Raw genomic sequence first — 27,080 nt, forward strand, 5'->3', positions numbered from 1 at the left:
AAAACAAAACTGGCTACTAAGAAATTGGAATTCATTCATCACAGAAAATACTAGCATATTTCTATGTCACAATGAAGCTCAAGCTCATTCGATGTCACAGTGAAGGTTGTCATAGAGATAATGTGTTGGCTTAGAACTTGGTTTTTATCTCCCAGGACTGCCTTTAGTGAGTGCTAAGTAGCCTAGAAGGTTGAAATACCTTGGCCTGTACATTAGAGGGTCCTGTAGGTAAGTGGTTCATTTTTGAATGGCCTAGAACTATAAGAGAGTGGACAATTTTACAATAGACTTCCATTAGTATAAATTTATATTCTGATTTCTTCTAGCTGTATTACAATTCAGTGTAATATAGTATACTGTGTAATTATATTTTACATGTACAGTGGACCCTTGTTATATGCTGGGCTTTGATTCCAAGATCACCTGTGGATAACAAAATCTGTGGATGCTCAAGTCCCATTAAATATAACAACATAGCAAAATGGTGTCCCTTATTTTAAAAAATGGAAAATCAAGGTTTGATATTTGAAATTTATACTTTTTCTGAACATGTTCAAACTGTGGATGCTTGAATCCATGTATAAAAAAATCTGTGTATAAAAAGGGCCGACTGTATTGGGTCTGTAACTATAGTGTATCTCATCCTTTTCATAGTGGTTGAGAGTTAATGCCCTTTTCTCCCTAGTATGTATCTTTGTCCTATCCTTCCCCTATCAGACTTACACAGTAGAAATAATAGAGTTGATACCACTTTAACTGCTGTGGCTCCATTCTACACAATCCTGGGATTTGTAGTTTGGTGAAGCACCAGCACACTTTGGCAGAGAATACTACTTTTTTGTTTTAAAACAAGTTAACCTCAAACTGCTTGATGTTAATCCTGTCTAAGGCTGGTACTGATAGAATGGAATATGTGAAGTCAGGTAGAGGGAATTTGTATTAGAGAAGGGAGAATGTGACCCTATATCCTTCCTCCATGTTTATCCCAAAACAGCATATGATTTAAACAACAATGGATGTGTCACTGGGAAGAGAACATTTTTGTTTCTATTCTCTGTCTTTTGAATGGTCAGGTTGAAATCTACATCAGTGTTTTCATGGGCACTGTGTGGTCTTTTACTCCTCAATAGAGAAAAATGCAAACATTATCTTTCATATAAACAGCGCTTTTGATTGCCAAACTGAATCATTCTGCTACTTTTCTAGCATCGCTTCTGCTGCACAGCCTTCATTTTACTCTGCTTCTGCTTCTTCCTGCTTTGTTTTGCTTTTTTATCCCTTTTATACACAAATCTTTCCTCCTTCTCTTACATTTTCTCATCCCATTACTGCTGTGGCTCATGTCTCTTTCAGCTTTGGAGATATGCTATCCTTCACACTGACTGCATTTGTGGAGCTGATGGATCATGGAATTGTATCCTGGGACACATTTTCTGTGGCTTTCATTAAAAAGGTAGGTTTCTGTTTAACAATCTAGGTGAGATGGGGTCAGCTGTGTGTGTCCCATCTGTGCATTAGATAGAAAGTGTGGGATATGTACAAAATTGTCCATGCTTCTGCCATCTTTCTCTTATGGAAACTCATACAACAATTGCTGCTGGGATAGACCATTATATGGTGACAATTTTAAGCAGTCTATAGGGATGTTTCTGTTGTTGCTGAGAACCACACATCAGCATTAAGATCAAGGATGAACAGATTCAAACAGTCGGGGGCAGGGGGGCAATGTCTTATCCTGAAATCCACTGTGGCCTGTGGATGTCTATTTCTGGCTTCATTTGTTGACTCAGAGGATGGCATAGAGCACTCTTCACCTTGTAATAGTATTTTGAAAATATTATTTCAAGATTGGCCTCCAAGAATAGAAAATACTTTTGTTTTTCGGGGGGGGGGGGGGGAATCAGCATGGGAGCAAGGTGAGGGCCTGCAAGCTGCAAAAATGGCTTTGGAGCTTGTTCGTCACATGTTTCACAAACAGGCATTAACCATGAGCTTGGCAGTGACATATTACAATTAATGGAGTCTCATCGAACTGTTAACTGTAAACACTCTACGTTTGGCAAACAGGCAGTCCCCCTGTAACAGATATAAATAGACATAAATCAGATATAAGAATGGGAAAACACCAAAACCAGTTGCAAAACACTTCAGTCTTCCTGGGCATTCCATCTCAGGCCTCAGAAGAACGGTTCTTGAAGAAAAGAACTACAAACGAAATTTGAAAGATAAATAGCAGAATTGGAGTGTATCCACAGTCCATCAGCAATGGGTTGAACAGAGATAATGGTTTCATGGCACACCGCTCACATTTAAATACAATCTAACCCTCAGCCGCATGAAGGTGCCCTTAACCAGTTCATCACATTTCCTGTCTGTTTCCCACACTACATTCCAGTACTCATTCATATGGCCTGAGGCAAAATCCTTCCTTCTGCCTTTGACCCTCAATGAGCATTGTTAAACTGAACTTGCCATCTCATCCCACAAGGTTTTTAATTTCAGTTGACATTCTCACACACAACTGGCTTATATAGGTCAGTCTCTGGAATCTCCACTCTGCCCTATGCATTTGAGGAAGCAGCCTGAAGTCTACAAAAGTTCATGCTACAAGGTGTATACTGATTTTCCAGGCTAACATGGCTATGTCTTTGTATTTTATTGGAATGTTTTATCCTCATCCAACATGATCTCAAACAAGTACTTTGATGTTTATTTCTAGATAGCAAGTTATGTGAGCAAATTTCCCACTGATATTGCTATACTGCAACGTTCACTAGCCATCCTAGAATCAATGGTGCTGAATAGCCATGATCTATACCAGAAGGTGGCACAAGAGATTACCATTGGACAGCTAATCCCACATCTTCAAGGGTGAGTAGTTTGTAATAATCTCTCATTGTTCTTTTTTTTAAATTTCTTCACTCTGGGAATAAAAACTAGATTGGGTAACTTCCTAAAACCAGTCTGAATAATTCATATAATCACATGGCAATCTGTACCATCAGTACATTGCAATCTGTTCAGTGTTTTGACCTGCTAGAACTAAAGTTCTTATCAAGGTTTGGCTAGGATCCAGCCCCTTTTTGAGTGAAAGTTTTTTGTAAGAGATTCCTGAAAACTATTGGCCAAAACTGTTTAGAATATACACACACTCTACATTTTGTGATTTTACTACTTTCTTTGGGCTCTCTTCCATCAATTTAAACAGTTTCTGAAAAATCATCTTCCCGTGTTTCTGTGTTAGCCTCTGCCCTTTTCCTGATCTTTCAATATTTTTACTTTTCTTTAATCCATTTGTCTTCTTTTGATGGAGCTTCTGTTTCTTAACGGATTGCTTTCTTGCCCTAGAAGGGTAAGGAGAGTCAGCCTTTGGAGCAGATGCTTTGATTTAATGCATAGACTCCATCTTTACTAGAGGCTCCATGATTACAATGAATAAACCATTACACTCAGAGAGGAAAGTCTTAATCAAATATAGGTCCTTAATTGTACTGCTGTTAGTTTCTCTTTGTTCACTCCATGTCCATTCTTAGATGCTGTGTTTCTTTATTCATTTGGTTATCCAGAAGTTTTTGGTTTTCATGTTCAGCTAAGTGGTTGTCATTTTCAGCAAAAGCAATTTCTGCTGCTAGATCAACAAGTCCTTCTGTCTTGGTTTCAAGCAGAATCTATCCATGATCCAAAAACCAATCTAGGACTGATTCTGAGAAAGGTTCAATCTCTGCTGCATTTGTATTTGTGACAGGCTAAAAAGTATGCATGGATTTTTGTTTGTTCTTTTTAGTAGGGAAAAAATCTGCAGAAATAGAAGAAATACCTAAATTTCTGTAACCCTGTCTGGTAAAAACCATTGTGGATAATATAAAAATAATTAATTAAAACTGCACCTATCACACTGTTTAAAAACAGAAACAAAAAGCAGTAGGGGAAATCCCCAAATTTCTGTAACCCTGTCTTTTAAAAACCACTGTGGTCAGTATCATAAAAATAATTGATTGAAATTATAGCAAGCACTCTATTTAAAAACAAAAACACCAAGAAGATCTCTAGTTAAAAGGTGGAAATAATATAAACAAATACTTAAAATATTATCTTATCAAATTAACTTATTATAATAACCAAAATTTTAAAACTGTACTATTTTAAGACCAACAATGATATGCACTGGAGAAACCTGACAGAGTAACTGGGACTGCCACCCAAGCAGCCCCTTATATCTGTTGACAGGGAGGAGAGCAACTAGAGGCAATGCTGCTAGTTCAGTGCCATCTGCTCCTGCTGTTAAGTAGTTCTTCTCCTCGTAGCAGGCAGCAGTATTTTAAAGAAGAGAGGAATGATGGACACAACTCCAACTTTTCTTCTCTGAGGAATGGTGATGGTGGTGATGGCATCTCTTCTCTCTGGAGTGCTTGTTCAAGAAGCAAAGTAGAAAATCCCATGGTCTGTCCACCATGCTTTTCAAAAAGTAGTCAGATGCAAGTATAAAATAATACAGTGAAACTAACAGGCTTTGTATTGATTCCGAATGTAGTTGTTTTAAAACTGTTACAATGTTCCCTTCCGCTTCTCTTTGCAAGTTCCATCTGCATTGTAATCTTCTAGATTCTTTTTAAAAATCTTCCGCAAAATATTAACACCCTTTGAAGGAGTTTTTTGATGTTTGACATTTGTATAATACTCTTACAATTATATTGTGATGCAGGGCAGATCAAGAAATACAAACCTACACCATTGCTGTGATAAACGCACTTTTCCTTAAAGCACCCGATGACAGGAGGCAGGTGAGCTGTTGCTGTTAATTGTTGGATTTATAATTCATGAAATATTAAGCAAGCCTTCCTGTAGTGTTGCTTGGATTTAGGAAAGAGAAGCAGAAACTAGTGAAGTGAGATGAGGGGGAGTATAGTAATAAAAAGAAGTAAGATATCCAGGACAGAAATGAACAAAGCAGATCAAGAAGGAACTTTGTCAATCACATACATCCAGTTGGGGGAGGCAAGCTACCTAAAGTTCCCATGCATGGAAACAAGGAATTTTAACTGATAGGCTCTCCTGCCAGTCCTTGAGAATAGATCAGGTCTAGTCAGTTTCGCCTCATGTTTTGTCAAGTAACTAGCAAGTCAATAAATAAATATTTTCCACATAAAATATGTTATAGTTTTCTTCTAGTATTTAGTCAAGGCTATCTAAACTAGATTATATACTAAATTTAGTTTGTTGTTGCTGTTTTTCTTTTTTTGACAAAATTAGGAGATGGCAAATATTTTAGCCCAGAAGAAGCTCCGAGGAATAATCTTACAAGTGAGTACTTTTTCCTCAGTTTGTTTTTTGTGTTTATTGGCAGTTCCACAACAGATACAATTCCTGTTTCTTTACATGGAATTTTAAGAGTAATAACTCATAAGTAGGAGAACATTTAAGATATGTATTACCTTTTAGACATTGTCAAGTGGATGCACATGAAGAACTGACATGATTATTTGGGGCAGATAACCATCATCCTCAATTATTTTTCCTCCTTACCCATAATAAAATTACAAAACTAAACTATCCACTTAAACCAGTGGTTCCCAACCTGTGGGTCGGGACCCCTTTGGGGGTCGAATGACTCTTTCATGGGGGTCGCCTAAGGCCATTGGAAAATACCTATTTAATTATAGTTATGAAGTAGCAATGAAAATAATTTCGTGGGTTTGGGTCACCACAACATGAGGAACTGTATTAAAGGGTCGCGGCATTAGGAAGGTTGGGAACCACTGACTTAAATGTAATATTTTCCTGGTAGAACTTGGAAACATTTTCTTCCCTACAACTATAAGTCCCAGAATTGTGAGTCCATGTGCTATTGTGGTTTGACTGTTGGATTATTACTCTGGACACCAGGGTCCTAATCCCTGCTCGACCCTGGCATGCCACACTCTCTCGGCCAAAAAGAAAGGCAAAGGCAAATCACTTCTGAACAAATGTTGCCTTATTCCTTCTCTTTCCCCAAAGATATATTTCAGTAAATCACCGATAAAATGCTTGCAGATGAAAGCTGTCCTCCAATAATTTTATTCTAACTTTTGCTATTGTTTTCAGCATGTTATCAGAGCGCAGAGGGCCATCAATAATGAAATGGCACATCAGCTTTATGTTCTGCAAGTGCTCACCTTTAACTTACTAGAAGACAGAATGATGACCAAGATGGATCCTCAAGATCAGGTAGGCTATGTTAATAGAGGGCATTCTCTGAAGATGCCAGCCACAGATGCTGGCGAAACATCAGGAAGAAACTCTGCTAGAACATGGCCACATAGCCCAAAAAACCCACAAAAAACTATTGATAGAGGGCAATATTTACTCTGCAGTAGTTGAAAAACACTTCAGTTGGGTGAGAAACATCCATTGCACATGCATCACAAATAGGATGTAAGATTATTGAGTAGAAAGAGTGATGCACTGCAGGAAGTGTGGTCAGCTGCTTTCTGGAAAGGGTCTGTAGCTTTGCTGTAGGCACTCTGGAAGTGTGGCTGGCAACTGGTTGTGCTTTCTTGAGTAGCTTCTAATGAAATAATAATAATAAAATTTTATTTGTATACCGCTATTCCTAGGTAGAACATAGTGGTTCACAACATACAAAAATAATACAATGAAATAAACAACATATATCCCCAGTAACATCCAACAATCTTCCCACACCAAATTAAAACTTCAGAATACAACCTAAAACATTACATCATAAAACCATTAAAACCCCCAATACAAACAATAGAAAGTGATTGGTATGCTTGTCAATAAAAGTTGTCTGAAAGGTATTCACTTAAAAGACAACAAAATATGATAAAACATGTGCTTGTATGAAGTCGAAGGCTTTCATGGCCAGAATCCATAATTTTTTGTTGGTTTTTTGGGCTATGTGGCCATGTTCTAGAAGAGTTTATTCCTGATGTGTCACCAGCATCTGTGGCTGGCATCTTCAGAGAACGTCAGGAATAAACTCTTCTAGAACATGGCCACATATCCTTAAAAAACCCACAAGAAACCATGTGCTTATACTTTAAAACAATAAAATATTGACTATTGATGAATCAAAGGTTTAAAAACCTTTTCCAAAACAGGAAAGTCAGATGTAAAACTGTCAGTGGGGAACAGCAATAGTACAATAGAACTAACTAAAAGGACAAACTAAATCAGACAGAAAATCCTGAGAATAGAAGGGCTTTATCAGGTGTTGCAAAAGATTACAGCATGTTTGTTGGTTCAGTATAACACGTGGTATTTCCAAATGCTTTACGTTCTACAGCTGGGGTGCATGCTTGTAGTGGGGGTATCAGAAAAGCTCAGCTATTCAGTGTAGTGTCCAGAAAGATATATTCAGTAAGATAAGATAGCTTACTTAGTAGATACATTTTCCTATCCTTTATCCTATGTTACAGTAACTTCCAGTTCTGCCAATTACAGCCTGTATGTACTTTAGGCAGAGTTCCTGACATTTTCATGTAGGACTAGGCAACTGTGTTTCCTGAAATCCTGGAGACTCACTGATGGTCAGTGCAGACAGTACTGAACTAGATGTTCAAATGGTCTGACACTATTGAAAAGAGCTTCCTATTATCTGTGTTATCTTATATTATCTTATAATACAGAACAGTTGAATTTCTGGTAGACCAGGAGGGAACATATTTTCATGAATGATTTAAAAGGAAAGAAAGAGAAATATAGATTTGTGGGAAACAAGGGCTGTTTGGGGTACTGGCAATGGCATGGAAAAAGGAATGTCAGCAAATGGAATTACACCTTTTTTTCTGTACGAAAAGGAAAAGGTATATTAGCACATGCAGTGTTTTGAGTACTAAAGAGATGCCATTATAAATGACACTTTAAAAAAATATTTTATGTAGTTTTTCAATGAGAACTTTAAATTTCTTCTATAATTTGTTCTTTGAAAACTCCCACCAGGCTCAGAGGGATATCATATTTGAACTCCGGCGAATTGCTTTTGATGCAGAATCAGAACCAAACAATAGTAGTGGCAATGTGGAAAAACGCAAATCCATGTATACCCGAGATTACAAGAAACTCGGATTTATTGTAAGTACTCTTGTTTAATTCTAGTACCATTCTGGAATCTTTGTTCCAGGAGACTATTGGTGTACCATGGACAACTATTGTCATGTTCACTCCATATGTTCAGATGTAACTCTTTATTTTTGCTCTCCATATCTTTGGATATCTGTCTTTATTTCTGCTAAATCCTTATGGACAAATCAGTTATCATACACATAAGGCAATTCAAAACCTCTTCCTGTATTCCTGTGGACTGTTCTGCATCAGGAATCTTGGATATCTCTAGAAGTGTGTTGGGCACAATGTGGCTGGAAAAGGCTGCAGGAGGACAATTCTTGTCTCACCTACACTCTTCTAGGCCTTATTTTCTTCCAGCATAGTAGATTAATTGCCTTTTTATTGAAACTGTTGAAAGCCTTCAGAAATGGCCTCTTTCCTACATTATTTAACTTTCCTACAAAAGCTTTTTTATTTACAACCAGAATTTTAACTTGCACCCCCACCCCCATTTCTTGGGCTGTGTGTGTGGCCATGGAAGATCCAAGGGCAGAAAACTTGCCCCTGCACCTCTTTCATTTGCCTATCTTTGTTCTATAAATTCTGTGTTAGGAACTATATACATGAATTGGATAGACATCGGAATATACAGTCAGCTCTCCACATCAAGAGTCAGCCAACCACAGTCTAAAAATTTTCACACACAAAAAATCCAAGAAGCAAACCTTAATTTTGCTACTTTATATAAGGGATGCCTTATATAAGGCATCCTGACTTCGATGAAAGAATAGAGGGCATGCTTATCAAATTTGCAGATGACACCAAATTAGAAGGAATAGCTAATACCCCAGAAGAGAGATCAAAATTCAAAACCACCTTAATAAATTAGAATGCTGGGCCAAAGCTAACAAAATGAATTTCAACACAGAGAAAAGTAAGGTACTGCACTTAGGAAGACAAAATGAAATTCCTAGATATATGATGAGGGACACCTAGCTTAACAAGATTACATGTGAAAGGGATCTGGGAGTCCAAGTAGACCACAGGTTGAACATGAGTCAATGGTGTGATGCGGCAGCTAAAAAGGCCAATGCAATTTTAGGCTGTATCAATAGTAACAGTGCCACTGTATTCTGCTTTGGTCAGGCCTCACCTGGAATATTGTGTCTAGTTCTGGGCACCACAATTCAAAAAGGATGTTGATAGGTTGGAGCATGTCGAAAGGAGGGCGACTAAAATGGTGAATGGTTTGAAAACCATGCCTTATGAGGAAACAGGGAGTGTCAAACTGAGGATGGAGCAAGCTTGCTTTCTGCTTCTGCAGAGACTAAAACATGGAACAGTGGATGCAAGCTACAGATAAAGAGATTCCACCACAACATTAGGAGGAATGTGGCACAAAAATATGCAGAATTCTCCTTACGTGGGGTATCCAGAATGGATCCCCTGTGTAAGGGAAGGGCCCACTGTATTATCATTTATTTGTATATAGGTTTACATGGTGCTTTGTAGATACAATCAATTCAAAACATTAAATCCTGCCAGAGGCATACAATCTAAGGAGTCCATCTCTTTTCCTAAAAGGTGCCATCCAACTAATTTATGTTCATTTTTGTGCATTCATCTTTCATTAATATTTTTCACAAATGGAAAATAAATGGGATAAAGTCACATCAAATGGTAGGTTTAGGATGAGCTTCAACACCAGCAAAACAACAGTATCTGGTTTTTTTTTATTTAATTTTTATTGCAGATTTCATTTATACATCGACATAAGAAGAAAAGAAATGAAAGAAAAAAATAATAAAAAAGAGTATATATGTATTATACAATTCCATATGCATTAGATTAAACGAATATCGGATGTTCATTACATTATCTGTCAGTCTAATAGCCTCAATTTCTGGAATTCCTTATAGCTCAGTACTAGTAGAGTTGCCATAATTTAGTTACATTTTCCCATTTAGTAGCGTGCTCCTGTATGGTTCTGTTTGTTCCTAGCATTGTCATTTTATCCATTACATAGTAGTCATGTAGTCTTGTTAACCAGTCTTCTAATGAGGGCAGTGTCTCAGATCTCCAGTTTTTTGCTAGGCTAATGCGTGCTGCCGTTACCATATATAGTATAATACTCATTGTGTTCATTGATAATTTTTATTGTATTATATCTAGCATATTCAGTAGAAATATTTCGGGCTTTAAGGGAAATCTTAGCATCAGCGTTTCTTGCATCTTTTTATGGATCATGATCCAATATTTCTTTACATATTCACACTGCCACCATAGATGGAAGTAAGTTCCGACCTTCTCTTTGCACTTCCAACATTTATTGTCATAGGACATATTGATACGAGCTAGTCTGGCTGGAGTTATATACCACCTGTGGAATATTTTTACATAATTTTCTTTCAATGTATTCCCTTTAGTAAATTTTAGATTCAGTTTCCAAGAGCGTTCCCAGCTGGATAATGGAATTGTATAGCCAATATTATCCATCCATTTAACCATGCTTTCCTTAATTACTTCTTCTTCCATTTCTATTTCTAACAGACATTTATACATTTTTTTTATAAACCCTTCGTTATCTCCAAAAAAAATCTTATCTACAGGCTGCCATTCAAGATCTATTCCTCTTTCTTTCATGTCCCTCTCGAATTCTTTTTTCAATTGGATGTATTGAAACCAGCTTATTATTTTTCCTTCTTGATTTAATTGTTCTCTGGGTTTTATTTTGGGACCACCTTTAGTTTTAATTAGTAAATCCGCATAGTTAATCCATTGATTTTTATCTGCATATTCATTTTTGTGGAACGCTTCTTGTGTAGAGATCCATCTAGGTATTCTAGAGTAAAAGATTCTCCTATATTGGTTCCAAATCTTATACAACGACTTCCTTATTAAATGTTGGTTAAATTCCTTTTCAGCAGTTTGCGTTTTATACCCTAAGTACCAATGCCATCCATGTTTTACTCCCGTGCTTTCTATTGATAGTATCTCTAACAGTATCTGTTTTGTTGTTAACTGCCCTCAATTCATTCTCAGCTCATGGCGATCCTATGGATGAGACATCTCCAAGACTGCTGTGATTAATTTCTGCAACCCCATATCTGTGACCTCCTTAGTAGAGTCCATCCATTTGGCATGTGGCCTTCCTCTATTCCTACTTCCCTCCACCCTTCCCAGCATTATTGTCTTTTCCATTGAGTCCTTCCATCTCATGATGTGTCTGAAGTATGACAGCCTCAGTTTGGTCATCTTGGCTTCCTGGGAGGTTTCTGGCTTGATCTGCTCTAAAACCCATTTGTTTGTCCTTTTGGCTGTCCACTTGGACCTCTGGGCTTTCTGTCTCTATGTATGGTTGGAGTCTTATATTGCAGAATTTTGAGCATTTTTTTTGTATGGGAGATCAGTGCTATGGTCCTATAGTTGCTGCAGTCTCTTGTGTCTCCATTTTGTGGTGGGGATGCTTAATGATCGCTTCCAATCTGTTGGCCATTGTTTTGTTTTCCATATTTGTTGACATATGTTGGTTAGCACAAGAGTTGACTCTGTCAATCTGGATTACAGTAGTTCAATTGGAATATCATCTGTTTGTTCTTTGCTATTTCTCTTATTGCAGTTTCCACCCTATGTTTTACAATTTGCGGTTCATCTTCATATGGCTCTTTGTTCGATGTGCCCTTCATTTTGCCATCTCTTTTGTATAATTCTTCTGCGTATTACATCCAACATCTTTTTATTCCCACCTGGTCTTGAATTATGTGATTTTTTATTGTCATACTGTGTCCCAGTCCTTGGTTTGAATTTTCCTTTGATTTCCTGGATCTTGTGAAATGGATCTCTTGTTCAATCCCCACAGTTCTCTTAAAACTGTCACTAAACCCTCTAAGTGAGTGAACACCCACTCATATGGTCGTTGATCAGGATGCTGAGAGCACTTGTGTTCTCCAAACCAAAGATGACAAACATGTTCCCTGACCCCAGGTTGGCACAGAGGCAAGTGAAAGAAAAAGTGAACCTTGCTACTCTTCTGAGTGGCAACCAAAAGTCAGAAGCCCTTTTGAGGTCACTAGCTTCAGTAGTGTCCCACTGGTAACATGGTAACCATGTTTGGTGATAAATGTAACTTCATTATCAATCTGGAATGTACACATCTGGTGCTAATAATACACGTCTTTGGAGAGCAGGGGGTTGTGAAAGGCAATGTTATCATATCTTTGAACAGTAGTCCCCAAACTGTGCCCTTTAAGAGATTTTGGACTTCAGCTCCCAGAAACCTCATCCATGTTGACCAGTAGTCTGGGATTCTGGGAGTTGAACTCCAAAATCCCATAAAGAACACAGTTTGGGGACTATCTTAGAGCAACCCCCCCACACACACACACACACATACACACATCAAGCATGGCCATTAGCTAGAGATACTGAGAATTGTAGGCCAATGTGTGTGGAATGATCCAGGTTTGAACATTCTGTTTTGGTACATAACTTAATACAGAAAGATCAGACTTGTAGCTATATGCTGCAAATTTTAGTGTAGCAAACCCTAAGTCTACACATTGATGGTGAACTCAGGATATGTATTTAAGGCAGAGGTGAGCAACCCAGTAGTGAGAGACTGTGAGCTGAGGTCCAGTGATGAAGGAGGACAATGATGGAAATCTCTGTAACCTGTTATTCAGTAGAAGGAGAATCTTGAGTCTATGTACAATGCTCAGTAAAATGAGTTCCTGCCCTTAGGCTCATTCTGTATGGAACTTGACCCAAATGGGAAAAGGATTGGGAGGTAAGGGAGAAAAAACACACTTGTAGCACTAATGCAATGGAGGCAGATCAAGAAGCTAAACACTCCTGGTCTTTTGGCTGGACTAAGGGACTAGCTCTGTTCCCCACTTCTCTCCTTCAGGTGAACCCTGGGTAATGAATGTGGGAAGCTGAGGGAGAGAAAGGCCATTTGGAGCTGGCTCCTCAGCATAGCTAAAAAAGTGGCTGCTTTCTTTTCTCTGCCTCTGTTGCAGCTACATGAGATGTTATATGTGGCCCATGTTTTCTGCAGCTAAGATTGTAACACCAAGCATAGTGGGGTCCCTGTGTCATGGCCTGTACTGTTCATGAAACTCATTTTTTAAGCTTGTATGGTTCTGCCAATAATGCCCTATCTTTTTATGCGCCTAAATGCTAGATAATAGAAGTTGTATTTCTAGTTTCAGTTTTGGAAAGAGTTGTCTTTTGCAATTAAAATGCCTGCAGTGCTTTGGGAACGCTCCAGTGGCAACAGGAGTAAAGCCAGATTCAAGTAAAAACTTTGTTTACTGCTTTTCATTGAAAGAGTATTGTCACTTCACCAGCCTTTGTCACCATTCTACTTCACTCCTTTTATATCAAGCATTTAGCTATCACTGATTAACTGTATCTACAGTAATGAAAAACCCAGAGGAAAAGATACAGCCAGAGTCATTTGTAAAGAAGCCAAACTATTTGTATGGAGCGGATTAGTTGCAGTTAATTAAGCAATAAATTGGGAACAAGCTTTAAAGTGGAGAATTGAGCAAGACATGTGAGTCAGTTACTGTTCCTGGCAGAAGTATTTAATCAGAAGCCGTATTCTAGGTCCCATAACTATCTGAAATCATTAATTTAAACATGATATCTATAGCCCCTTGAGACCTCTGTCTTGGACATCTGGAGGGGCTAATAAAAGTTCGTTAAATAAAATATAAAGACTTTGTGGCCAAGAACTGTAGAAATAAACCAGAAGACTATACATGTGAACAAACCACTCACTGATTTCTTTGCTGATAAAAGTAAGAGGCAACAATTCTGTAAAACTTAATGACCTTTAATTATTATTAGTAGAGTGTCAGTTCATGAAATCAGGAAAGTGTCAGTTCATGAGATCAGCTTAGAAAGACCGGTCTTTGGTGTTGATTGTTGCTAAATTTTGATTCAGTTATCTTTTGTGTAGTAGTCGTTTAGTGAGTTGTCAACGTACAAATATCCAAGAAAGCAGAATGAACATAAAACTTGTGCAAAATATACCCTCTGAACACAGTGGCCATACTTCTGATCAGGGATGTAAAAAAAATACAGATTTTCTTATCACTGACATAGAACTGCAGAAAATTATTTACAAGTAAGAACTGTAATGCTTGACTACACACAAAAGTATATGTGCTTGACAGGGCTGAGGCCTCTGTGTGTCAAACTGTTTTTGAGTAATGACTCTACTGTGACAGAGGCTTGCCCTGGTAGTATGGAGCCTTTCTACCAGCTGATTCCTAGGTAAATCAGTTGCCACAACCAGAGCATCATGGAGTATCATAAAGTCATGTTGTTAGCTAAATACCTGATCCCTGTACATTTGGTTGGGTTGATGAAGGAAATTTTTCTTGTCTCTCTTCAAGGTGAAATCGTGCACATCTTGCCCCAAGAAAGAGAAAATCCCCCATTGCTCATTGTGCAGTACAGCCAGTTGATAAAGTTGTAGCATTGCACAGTTCACTGTTATTTTACTTTGGGCTATCTGAAACTATAATGAGCTGGATGGTTTAGTTTGAGGGTGCACAGAACATGGTATGTGATCCATGGGTGGCATCCCCATATATATATATCTATCTTTTAGTTTTTTGTGGGGTTTTCGGGCTACGTGGCTGTGTTCTGGAAGAAAAGAAGACAGAGAAACAGAATGGTTCCCAATTGACAAAGGGATCAAACAAGACTGCATCTTATCACCCTACCTGTTCAACTTATATGCAGAAATATGTAAGAAAAGCAGGTTTGGACAAAGAAGGAGTGAAAATAGAGAATATTAACAATATGAGATATGCTGACTACACCATAATACTAGCAGAAAACCTCAGACCTCAAACAACTACTAAGGAAGATCAAAGAAGAAATTGCAAAGGCACTTTCTGTTGAACATAAAGAAAACAAAAATAATGACCATGTGTCCGGGAAAGCTGCCAACGGACAGCTGATAAGAGTGTGCCAGGCAAAGGTAAACAAAAGCAAGGCTTTACAGCAGCAAAGAAACAGTTCCGAAAGCACAATACCAGTCCAGTGTCCAATAGAACAAAACCAAAAGCCAGTCCAGGGTTCCAGAGGGCAGTTCCACAAGTCCAGTCCAGGGTCAAGAGTGGCAGAGAGTAGGTCATTGAATCCGGTCCAAGGTCAAGAGGTCTAGGTCTGTCCGAGGTCTAGGAAAAAAAAGGAGTTCAGCAACAAAGTCCAAGGGAGTCAGAGAGAGCAGCTTTCACCAAAAGAATGCAGATAGACTCTGATAAAGAGGCTTGGAGTCTGCCAGGTGTTTATATCAGGCCAGCTCCTTATAGCAGCTGCTGGGTGATTAATAAGCATTTCTCAGCTAACCTTTGGGAACGCCAAAGGCATGCCCTTTCAGTCCTTCTTTGGCTGAAGGTAGGTACCTCAGTATCTTGCTCCTCTATGTCTCCCAGGCCTGGAACCTCTGCTAGGGAAAGGCTGGGCTGCTGAGCCACAGGGTCCACTGGAGGTGATACAACAGGATTAGGGCCTGGCTGAGCCAACTCTTCAGGAGCTGGGAGAGCAGAGCTGGGACCTGGCAGGGCAGAGCTGGGGCCCCTGCACCTGAGGGGCCAAGTCCTCCTCATCGTCCTCCGAATCCTCCTCATGACTGGCCATGACACCATAAAGAACTTGCACAAATTCAAACTAGACAATAAGGAAACAGAGATAGTAAGAGTTATCGGACCTGGGAACAAACATTGATAGGAATGGAGACTGAAGCCAGAAAATCAGAAGAAAATTAAGAATGGGAAGGGCAGCTATGAAAAAACTAGAAAAGATCCTAAAATGCAAAGACTCAGCAAAAAAGTTAGAATTATACAAGCCAATTGCATTTCTTATTACCATGTATGGATGTGAGAGCTGGACAGTTAATAAAGAAGATAGGAAGAAAATCATTTCATTCGAGATGTGGTACTAGAGAAGAGTGCTGAGGATTCTGTGGACAGCCAAAAAAACAAATGGGTCCTAGAGCAGATCAAGCCAGTAATCTCCCTGGAAGCCAAGATGACCAAATTTAGGCTGTCATACTTTGGACACATCATGAGAATGCATGAATCCTTAGGGGAAAAACAATGCTAGGGAAGGTGGAGGAAACTAGAAAGAGAGGAAGGTTGCATGCTAGATGGATGGACTCTATTAAAGAGATCATGAGTATGAGTTTGCAGGAGGTGGGCAGAGAAGTGAAGGACAGGGAGACTTGGAGATGTCTCATCAGCAGGGTCACCATGGGTCGAGATGGAGGCGAGGGCAGTTAACAACAACAACAAAGTGGAACAAAAACTAGCAAGGTTTCATTTCCTGCTTTTGTGACAAAATAAATGCCTTTCAAGTATTTACATTTTTTTAAAAATTGACATTATTGACGGTGGTTCATTCTGCTCTTTATAAGTCTCTTTGGTCATTGAAGCTGTCATGGGGCAGACAAATATTTCTGAAAGGTTATCAAATATATCAAGCATTTTTGTCTGGAATAGTTTTCTGCTTCTTTTGAGACAATCCTTTAATCCTTAAAACTCCTCAAGGTAAGGCATTTGCATCACTGGGAAAAATATGAGAGCACAAAAACAGGAGACTATTTAGGATCCAAATAATCTGGCTCTGTTGCTAAAGACACAATGGCTTTTTATTTTCTAGCTTTTTATTTATAGCAAGAAGGATAAGGGCTGAGTATTTCATAGTAATTAATGAATAAAATAATAAATCAGAGATAACAGCTTGTTTAATCATGTGGCATTTGTCACATATTTTCCAGGGGGTTGGGGCTTTGGAGGGCTTCAAAGACTGCACTGGCTTTCTGTGTTCTAAAACAAAACAAAGTTTTTCTAACTACCACCACAAACATGTCTTGAATACATTGCTGTTTCAATGAAGATTGACTTATTAAGATGGATCTTTATAAATGTTTACAGCTTGTATACACTGGAACAACAAGAATTACCTTCACATTTCAAGGTCCTCTGTGTGTTGGGGGTTATGACTGCCATGGAGGTTGTGGTGGTGACTGTCATTAGGGGTTTAGAGACAGATATGAAATATTGTTTACCATGTAATATGATTATTATTCTGGCCACATGGGGGTGATCCTTCCTAAGCAGTGAATCCTTTCTTTGCCTGCCTATATTCCTACATCATTGAATCAACGTGCTATGATATGTCTTGACATTTTCCCCTGTGTTCTGTGTATTCCTTGTGGTATGCTCCCTAACCTATTTCTCTGTCGATGCCACTAACAATATCTTACCCTCCTTTTTCTCCTTATTTTAGTTCAAGTCTGTGGCTAAAGTTCCACCTGTTCTCTCTTGTGGTTGCTAAACTGATGATTAAAGAAAAGTAATAGTAAAAGTTATGATAGGGTGCCTCTTAGTTTTTACAGTGACCTTTTTCTTTCCTCATGGGACATCATTTACTTGGTAGTAAAGTAAAAGTCAGATGAAAGCCACTTTTCCACATATTATGCATGTTCAGTTTTTACTTTCATGTCTTGACAAAGATGTTGACATTTTTTAATTTCACAAATATCAATTTAGGTGGGCTAGATTATACTGAATCCACCGTTGATCACTATCCGACTTTTTGATTTCTGGGAAGTGTCATAAAGTCAGCACTACGATGGTCGCTGCCACCAGATTCTGTTTGTAAAACTACTTTTAACACACTGGTGGCCACAACTGCTAGAAAAAACCACATTTAGGGGATTATGCCAAGTAAATGAAAAATGAAAAAGCCTTTTCCCAGCATGCTTTTTACTCTTATATCAGGAAGACTTATTAATTTCCAGTCTTGTCCAAGTATGATATCTGGGCAGACTGCACTTTGCAACAGTGGATAACTTTTTAATAAGGCATCATAAAGAAAATAGAAGTGGGGTTTCCTTTAGATTAGGTGCAAGCTGAGCCTTGTTTCCATGGTAAAATAACTTTGAGCAGTGGGAACCAATGAAGACATACCAATAACAAGCAATTGATATGATTCTTTCTTTCTTTCTTTCTTTTTGGTGTGTGTGTATGTGTGTTTATTAGGATACAGTCGGCCCTCCTTATCCACAGATTCAAGCATCCACGGCTTGCAAATATTAAAAAAAAGTATAAATTTCAAATATCAAACCTTGATTTTCCATTTTATATAAGGGATACCATTTTGCTCTGCCTTTATATTTAATGGAATTTGAGCATCCATGGATTTTGTTATCCATAGGGGATCCTGGATCCAAACCTCGGTGGCTAACAGGGATCCAGCGTATAGCAGTAGAGGATATATAAAGCTTTTAGTTTCTATTTTGAAACACAAATTGATTTGCTTTTCTTTGTAAGTACCACTAGAGGACAGCAGTGTGTTGGCAGACATCGTAAGGGGTTGATGTGCTATCAGCTGCACAGCAGTTTATCAAGCAGGAATAATTCCTGGCGTACAACCCTGTTGTTCTCTGCAAATTGCCACTCCTCTGTGGAGTGCCTCTGAGCCTCACACCGATAGTTGTCTGGTGTGAAAAATACCTTTGTATGCAATGAAATGACAGGTAATACTGTTCTCCTGTGTGCTGGGGAGGAAGCAGAAACAGCAGGGTAGAGGTTAGAGCAATGAAAAAGGGCTCTCCTTCATCTTGTCTTCATGCATTGGTCTGTGAAACATTCTAATTGTAAGTATGTAATCAGTCTCCTGCTGTCAGGACCTCTTATAAAAGTACAATTTCCCCCCATATTTTAAGCAAATCACTTTTTGACTAAAATTCCCAAAATCATTTAGCCAGCATGACTATTTTCCAAGCTCATATTTCTCCCACCAATTCTAGGCTGCAACAATAGAAGTATAGTGTCTAAATCAAGGGAAGTAATAGTAGCACTGTATTCTGCTTTGGTCAGGCTTACCTAGAATACTGTGTCTAGTTTTCGGCACCACAATTCAAAAAAGATGTTGAGAAGGTGGAGTATGTCCAGAGGAGGGTGACCAGAATGGTCAAAGTTCTGGAAACCATGTCCTATGACTTAGGAAACTGGGTATGTTTAGCCTGGAGAAGGGAGGGTTAAGAGGTGATGTGATAGCCCTGTTCAAATATTTGAAGAGATGTCAAATTGAAGATGGAGAAAGTTTATTTTCTGCAGCTCCAGAGAATAGAGCCCTTGTTACAGCAGCTCAACTGGCTACTGGTTCATTTCCAGGCACAATTCAAAGTCCTGGTTATGACTTTTAAGGCTCTACTTGGCTCAGGTCCAGGTTATTTGAAGGACCATAGTCTCCTTTATGAACTAACTCATGCTCGGAGATCTGCAGGGAAGGTCATTTTCCCTCTCCCAGTGCTCTGATAGGTACATCTGGTGGGAACACAGGAGAGGGTCTTCTCAGTGGCTACCCCCAGGCTCTGGAACTCCCTTTCCAGAGAAGTTAGGTTGGCACCCTCCTTACTTTCTTTTCGCAGACAAGCAAAGACTTTTCTATTCTGACAGGCATTTGACGAGTGATTACATAAGGCCCATTGTACACTATGTTGTGGATACTGCAAATTGCTATGAGGGGGTGTGTGCGTGTGTGTGAGTGTATGTTTTGATATGCATTCTAACCTGGTTTTAATTTTTTTCTGATTGTTCAGTTGTGTTTTAACTTCTGTATATTGTGGATTTTTAATAATGTTTTAAAATCATTATAAGCCACTTTGAGTCCCAAACTCGGGGAAAGTGGGATAGAAATTGATGGCGGTGGTGGTGGTGGTGATGATGTAAAGTGTTGTGCCTAGACAATCTAAATTCTTTACTCAGTAGCATAGAATCCTGACACCTGTCTAAACTGTGCAAATTAGAACAAATGTGTTATTTTATATATACAGTCACACTTCCAAGTACGCGAACTTGAGATCCGTGGACTTGAAAATCCACGGGGGGTGACTACCATTAACGACAATGGAGGGAAGCTGAATTCTATGTCCCAACCCAAGTTCTCTCTCCTTCTGCCTCATACTCCTGTGGAATTGCAGGACACACACCACTCTTGGTTCAATTACAACTTTTAATTTAATCAGTGTTGCTGAAGTAATGAATAGCAAAATTAGTTAAAGCTTGTTTAGAGAGATAATTTTTTAATATCTGAAGTTTTGGGGGGTGAGTGGGCAAGAGGTTAGCACAGAATTCTGTCAATGAAAATGTTTTTATAGATCTGGACATTTACTGAAGCCATCTGGTGCCAGGCTAAGGACAGACTTTCAGTTTGATTTACTGCCAGCTCATTAAGTTTTTCAGAATTCATTTTTCAGCCCCCATCATCATCATCATTCAAACAGCCCTCTTGGTTGTATCCCATATCACATTCTGAAGATTATTTTAAAGCCACTGTTCTTCTTCGTCTTCCAGGCAGCCTCATGTAGTCTGCCAAATGTGTTTGGCAGACGGCACTGAATAAATAACAGTGTGTGATGAAAATTGTTAAAATAAACAACCTCATCCTCCTAGTATGTCAGTGATTTCCTTCCTAGGTTTCAGCCTGGCAAGTAAGGATTGGTTATTATTTCATTTTTTTTTTTTTTAGCCCTCTATAATTTCCTCTTGGCTGTGAAGAAATGCTGTCTCCCTTCATGGGCTGATGGCATCAGATATGGATGTACTGTCAATATATTGCAGCATCACTGTTTTAAGGAATCCATCTCTTTCAAAAGAAGAAAATCGAGTTGCATCACTTTGAGTTATTTATTCAAAGCAATGTCATATCTTTTTCATATCATTTAAAATAGTTAGATTTGATCTATTTTGAATGGAAGTCTTTCCCTTCCCCCCCCCCCCCAATTCCCATCAGTAAACACTTCTACGTTTGTGTCGATTCTAATTGAATATTTAAGCTCATGCTTCCCTCTCATATGTTTGACTGGGTTGTGTCTTTATTTACCACTCATTTCACCACTTAAAGCAAGGATGGGAATCATGTGTCCCTTCAGAAGTTGTTGGACTGTAAGTCCCAGTAGCTCTTGCCAGTGCAGTCAGTGGTGAGGAATACTTGGAGTTCTAGTCCAACAACATTTGGGAGTTCACATGTTTCGCTCTGTGGTTTGCAAATCCAGGCAGGGTGCTGTTGTTTTTCACACGTATGCTTATATCAGGATTGATATCAGAACTTTCTGCTTTGAGACTCATTTACACATCAGTGTTATGAAACACATCCCAAGTTTTGGTTTGCTTAAGGTCATGAGGCATTAGTTGCTGAACAGCATTCTCAGTCCAGGCTTTGCTGGCTGAAATCTAACACTTTATGCAGTTTCCATGAGGCAGCTACTCAAAATGTAGAAGTAATGAATATGTAGTTGAAGAGGACATAAAGAATTGTTTAAACCAAAGGTCAACGAAGTGTTACATTTACTTTATTCCAGGTGATCAATTGATGGGATAATTTCTCTTAGCCATATATCGAAGAATTAAGTTTAGTGCAGCAGGCAATCAGGAAAAACAGATGTCATCTGAAAAGAATTCTTAGATTGGTATGACATACCACTGAAATATTAAAGTCACCATTTCTGTGCAGTCTGATCATTTCTCCTGGTTAGTAACTAGTTTTAATAGGAGACTGCTATAAAGGACTAAAGGAGAATGGCATGTTTCACACTTTCCAAAATTGGCTGCCAGCAAATCTCACTGTAACAGCTGTTACTTCCTATGCATGGAACGTGAGTGAGACTTGGCAGTGAGGGAGAAATAGTACCCCTTAGGGCCTTGAAGTTGGGCCTTGAAGTTGCCAGTTACATCTATTATGTATGTAGCACTGGGCAAAGCTAATACATACAAAAAGATGCACACTACTTTGGAGTCAGGATGGTATGCAAAGTGTCCATTATGCAGTTAGATTTCCAGAGTGAGAGATCCACAGATGCTTAGGAGAAGACTTCTATGGACATAGGGAAATTAATTTGAGAACTACTTCCAAAGGGTCATGGTTTATGTGGCAGCAAACCAAGAGCTCCAAGCACACCTTTTTGGCTGCTGCCATCACCCTGGCAGCCCCCCCCCCCAAAAAAAAATCATACCAGGGATGAAAATACCACTGTATGTAAAGTGACTTATACTGATAATTTACAGGTGTGAAATTGATCATACTGTTAGGAAAGAGAGCAAAGGCAATGCCATATTAATACTATCTTTGCAGTATTTTCATTTCTGTGGAATTTTACCCTATGAAGACATCTGGAGATCTCATTGGCCAGTATCCTATTGAGTCACATTGCTTTTGCAATAGAACATAGGGTGAGCACTTTGACTTTTTGTCACTTGCACAATACAAGGTCTCATTGCTCAAGTGGAAATTCAGAATGCTACTGAATGAGGATTGCCATGTGCACAATAGCAAGCAACAGTGATCCCACATTAATATGCTAATAGGACTTTCCAATCAGCTGCTGTTAAGTGAGATACTGGCTTGAGTTTCTGTTGTTAATGCAGAATTAGAAAGTGACAGCATTGATGGCCAGTATCAGAAAGTTCTAGTTTCTCTATCTGACATCTCCAAATAGAAATGAAAAATGTGCCTGAAGTCTTACAGAACTGCTGCTAAGAGCCAGTGTTAACAATATTGGGTTAGATGAGCTCATAATATCTCTCTTTGTAAGGTAGATTCCTATATTTCTCATATCCGCACTATTGGAGAAATTCCCCCACAAATCTTACTCTTTTCTTTTAAAAACAGTTTAATTCATGCATCATTACATAGTAATTGAAATGTAAAGTATTGAAAAAGCACTACAGATGCCCCTTATTTAAAGATTTGTGTTCAGGATTGTACAAGTTTAGTACCTCTAGTTTAAATTTCTGAAGAGTATCCTTTAAACTGATATATGCAGATGTTAGACTTTCAGTATGCTTTGTATTTGTGTTTAGCAACCCACTAGATAAAATTATAATTGAAGAATGTGGTAATGACTTAGAATACTGATTCAGATACTTTGATATTTATTTTCTAGTATTTCTTCCTTTCCTGAATGTCATGAGTTTAAACATTGATTCTGTTGTCATAACTCATTAAAACTAGGTTATGAAAATTGCTCTTAACTGTTTCAAAATACAATCCTATCAGTTCAGTTCTTCATTTTTTGTTTGTTTGTTTTGTGGTACACAGGTCCCAATACAAAATGCATGATCGAGGACAAAGTTTTATGCATGTGTAGAATTAATGTGGCATTTCTTTCAGGTTTTTTTAATGGGTAGCTGGTGCACTTTTGGACTTGCATTCCCGAATTCAGAGAAATATGTACATAATAAAGTACTTTGCTATACTTTTGTAACTGACTATTTTCAACTGATTTATGTAAAATGTGATTGAATTGAAAATGGAAATGGGTTTTTAAAAATAAACACAAAAGGGTGAAGTGTAAGACAGTATTCACTGAAGATCCTACTCATTTATGGTAACAGCTTGGTACAGAAAGAATGCAAGGGATCCCTTAACCATGGATAAAAGTCTAGAAGAACCTGCCACTTCCCCTTCCCGCAGGCAAATCTCCTCCCTTCCATTTCCCTGTCAGCATCAAGTATGTCATATTAGTCACTTCTGTATCCATGGTTAGTATTTTTTAAAAAATGAAACCAGGTTACCAGACTGTTTTTTTGAAATTTGGATTTGCAAAGATGTTGACCTGATAGTACAATACTGTGGGCCATAAAGTTTGCTCTCAGGACCTCCCATCCCCACCCCCAGGGATACCACAATCCATTTATGCTTATATCCCATTAAATACAATGCATTCTAAAATGGTGTCCCTTATATAAAATGGCAAAATCAAGGTTTCCTTCTTGGAATTTATATTTTAAAAAAAATATTTTCAAGTGGTGGATACTTGAGTCCATGGATAAAAAAATCTATGGATATGGAGGACCAACTATACATACGGGATTCACTTGTACGACTTTTCATGAAAGTACGTTATAAGTACAAGACTGGATAAAAATAAACAACCCAAATATTAGCTTTAGAAAGACACCGTTTACATTATGGCTGGCATGTATATGCCTTATATGAAAAACACAAAATCAATAAAGAATTTAACAACCATATTATAAGAAAGGCATTGTTAAAAAATTGGATACAGCTGAAAAACAAATTTTACATAAAAATGGATATGGTTCCCTATACAAGAGACTTTTTTTCATAGATGGGAGAAAAGCCAAAATTGGATTACTTACAAAGAAATAATACATAGAGATGAAAAAGGCGAAGTAGCTACTATTAGAATAAAAGAAGATTTAGCAAAAAGAGATAAGAAAATTCAATTGATGAGTTATTAGCCGATTAAAGACAAAATTAAAGAAGAGTCTAAAACAGTAGGATTTGAAGATAAAGAAAATGAAATCGATAAATTAATTTAGGCTCCAGGACAAAAAGCTTAGTAAAATATAGAAGGCATTATTAAAAAGAGACTTAGGGGCTATACAGATGGATGGCATGCAGCCTACCCTTTTCGCCCCGGATCAGTGCCTCATAAACTGCACACAGCGGCGCCGATCCACTCCCTGGAGGGAGCAAAAAGAAGCCACCCTAAGCAGCTCCCTGTGTCTTAAAACCTCCTGGAGAGGCCCTTCTCTCCGTTCCACCTCCCACACAGTTACATCTGGTTGGAACATGGGACAGAGCCTTTTCGGTGGCCTTTGAAGACTGACAGCTCAGGATAAAAGGGCTATGTGTGCTATTTTTTCCTCCATTGAGATATTTTTGTAAGTATCTGATATTTTCCTGGGTTCCCTTGAATTAAATACAGTGCATAACACAGGGATGGCATGTTAAAACATTTCACTGCAAAACTAAACTCATGGAAACAGACTATTATATTACTGTGTGCTGCCACCAACTTCATTGGTACCTTTGCAAAGCAGATGGTAACAATATAAAGTAACTTAGAAGAGGAAATGAAGGCTGCCTTCTCCAGCTGTGACTAGATGAGAATATTAGATAGGCAGAACGTAATTTCCCAAACTGGAATCTATCCAGGGAAGCTCTAATCTGCCAAAACATACATGAGCTGCTTAATGACCACCAGTGATCAGTTTTAGATTTACATTTTGTCAAAACAATGGCATTTCTCATAGCACAATGTACTGTCAAGTTGCCTAAGGTTCACAGAAGTTTTCTAATCTTTATGTTGCTCCATTTGTTGTGTTATGTTGAGATGAACAATGGTAATAGTGTAGTATATTTTATCATGAAATTATATTAATAGATCTTTAGCCACCCAGTTTAAGATCTGTAGTCTTCTACAAAGGTACATGTGAACTGAATTGCCATTTATTTTCTGTAAGAGTTAAATTCTATAATTGACCTAAGCTTGGGGGGGAGGTGTCATGTGGCTCTTGAGACACTGTTAGACTGCAACTTAGAGCATTCCTTACTAGTGGACACCTTGTGAAGGGCTGCTGATTCTTGCAGTCCAGCAACTTCTGGAGGGCCACATGATTCCCAGCCCTACTGTAGGATTCTAGAAAACAAAGCTCACTTTTGTACTACAAGTGAGTTTACTTTGGTTGACTAGAGTGTTGATTTGCAGCATCTAATTAATGTCTAATTAATAATATGTAAGCTGTTCTGTTACCCTTTTGACTATAAATTATTATTATTGTTATCATCACCATCTCCTTTTCTGTGGTTAGGTATTGAGTTCATTTATCTGTGGCCACATGTTCCTTCCCTAATTTCCTAAAACGATATCCATTAACCAGTACAGTTGTCCCTCGGCATTCAGGGATTCAACCATCCACAGCTTGAAAATATTCAAGGAAATGATAAATTCCCATAAGCAAACCTTGATTTTGCCTAATAATAGTAATAATAATAATAAATTATTCCTTTCCTCCCTCTCCTCAATGCTCAAGGTGGGGTACAACATGCTAATATACAAAACACAGTTTAAAAAGAAAACACATAAAAGTTAAAATACAGTACTATAAAACCATTAAAATAAGTTCATATAATACATTCTTTAAAATATACCAATTAAAAAGTCATGATTCAAAATTGACTGGGTAGGCCTACCAGAAGAGATATGTCTTTAGTGTTGGTTTAAAAGTAATCAGCATTTTCAGCTGTCGTATCTCCCCTGGCAGGTTGTTACATAGTCTGGGGCAGCATACAAAAAAAGTCCTCTGGGCAACTGTTACCAGTCTAGTTCTGACTGGGTGGAGCAAACATTTCCCAGAGGACCCGAGTGTACAGGGTAGATTGTATGGGAGAAGGCGAACTGGTAGGTAACCTGGACCCAAACCATGTAGGGCTTTAAAGGTAATAACCAGAGTGTGTTCCCCTTCTGTATTTGGCATTCCCCCCTATTGTGGCGAGACGCCAAAGTACTTTCATTCATTGTCCCTTCAGGCTTCGAGGAAAGCTTTCCTCTTCGCAAGGCTGAATATTCACCCTTTCTGTGTCACCAGGGGTAGATATTTGAGGATCCCTTTTGCAAATCGAATATGTATATGTGAATTATCTCCAGATACTCTCCAACATATTATATTTCTTTGCCCGCTGTATCAAAAACCGAGAGCGAAATTGTTAAAGAAACTATTGGAAATGAATTACTGCTTAACGGATATAACTCTAGTACATTTATTGGAGGATTGTAATGTACAGATTACACGATTGATGGCCAATTTTCTAATGGAGGCAAGAAAAATCTGGCACAAATTAATTAATGGTTAGAGTTTAGTGTTAGATTATTTTAAGGACGATAAAATTTTATAAATTTTTAAAGTATTAATTTGTATTGTATTGTTTGTTGTATATTGTCTATTGAGATGCCTAATAAAGGTTGATGGGATGATGAGGTAATAACCAGCACATTGTACTTTGCCCGGAAACTAATTGGCAGCCAGTGGAGTGCTTTTAAGATTGGTGTGATGTGCTCACTTCTGGATGTACCTGTAATCAATCTGACTGCCATATTCTGAACCAGTTGGAGTTTTTGGACTTGATACAAAGGTAGCCCAATACAGAGTGCATTGCAAGGGTCCAGCCTTGAAGTTACCAGCACGTTGCACAACCGT

General features: G+C 38.3%; 1 protein-coding gene across 2 annotated transcripts in view; it reads left to right on the forward strand.

Annotated features, from left to right (window-relative positions):
* ELMO1 (engulfment and cell motility 1) overlaps positions 1-27,080 on the forward strand; it is a 357,340-nt gene that overhangs the window by 154,793 nt on the left and 175,467 nt on the right. For both annotated transcript variants that reach the window (XM_089532586.1, XM_089532587.1), the window contains 6 exons: positions 1,354-1,453; positions 2,720-2,871; positions 4,703-4,781; positions 5,251-5,301; positions 6,082-6,204; positions 7,942-8,073. In XM_089532586.1, coding sequence (XP_089388712.1) covers positions 1,354-1,453; positions 2,720-2,871; positions 4,703-4,781; positions 5,251-5,301; positions 6,082-6,204; positions 7,942-8,073 — 637 coding nt within the window. The remainder of the gene's footprint in view (positions 1-1,353; positions 1,454-2,719; positions 2,872-4,702; positions 4,782-5,250; positions 5,302-6,081; positions 6,205-7,941; positions 8,074-27,080) is intronic.

This window comes from Sceloporus occidentalis, unplaced genomic scaffold (genome assembly GCF_023333645.1).
Source record: "Sceloporus occidentalis isolate IW3139 unplaced genomic scaffold, rSceOcc1.0.p SCAF_7, whole genome shotgun sequence".
In the NCBI taxonomy this organism is placed as follows: Eukaryota; Metazoa; Chordata; class Lepidosauria; order Squamata; family Phrynosomatidae; genus Sceloporus; species Sceloporus occidentalis.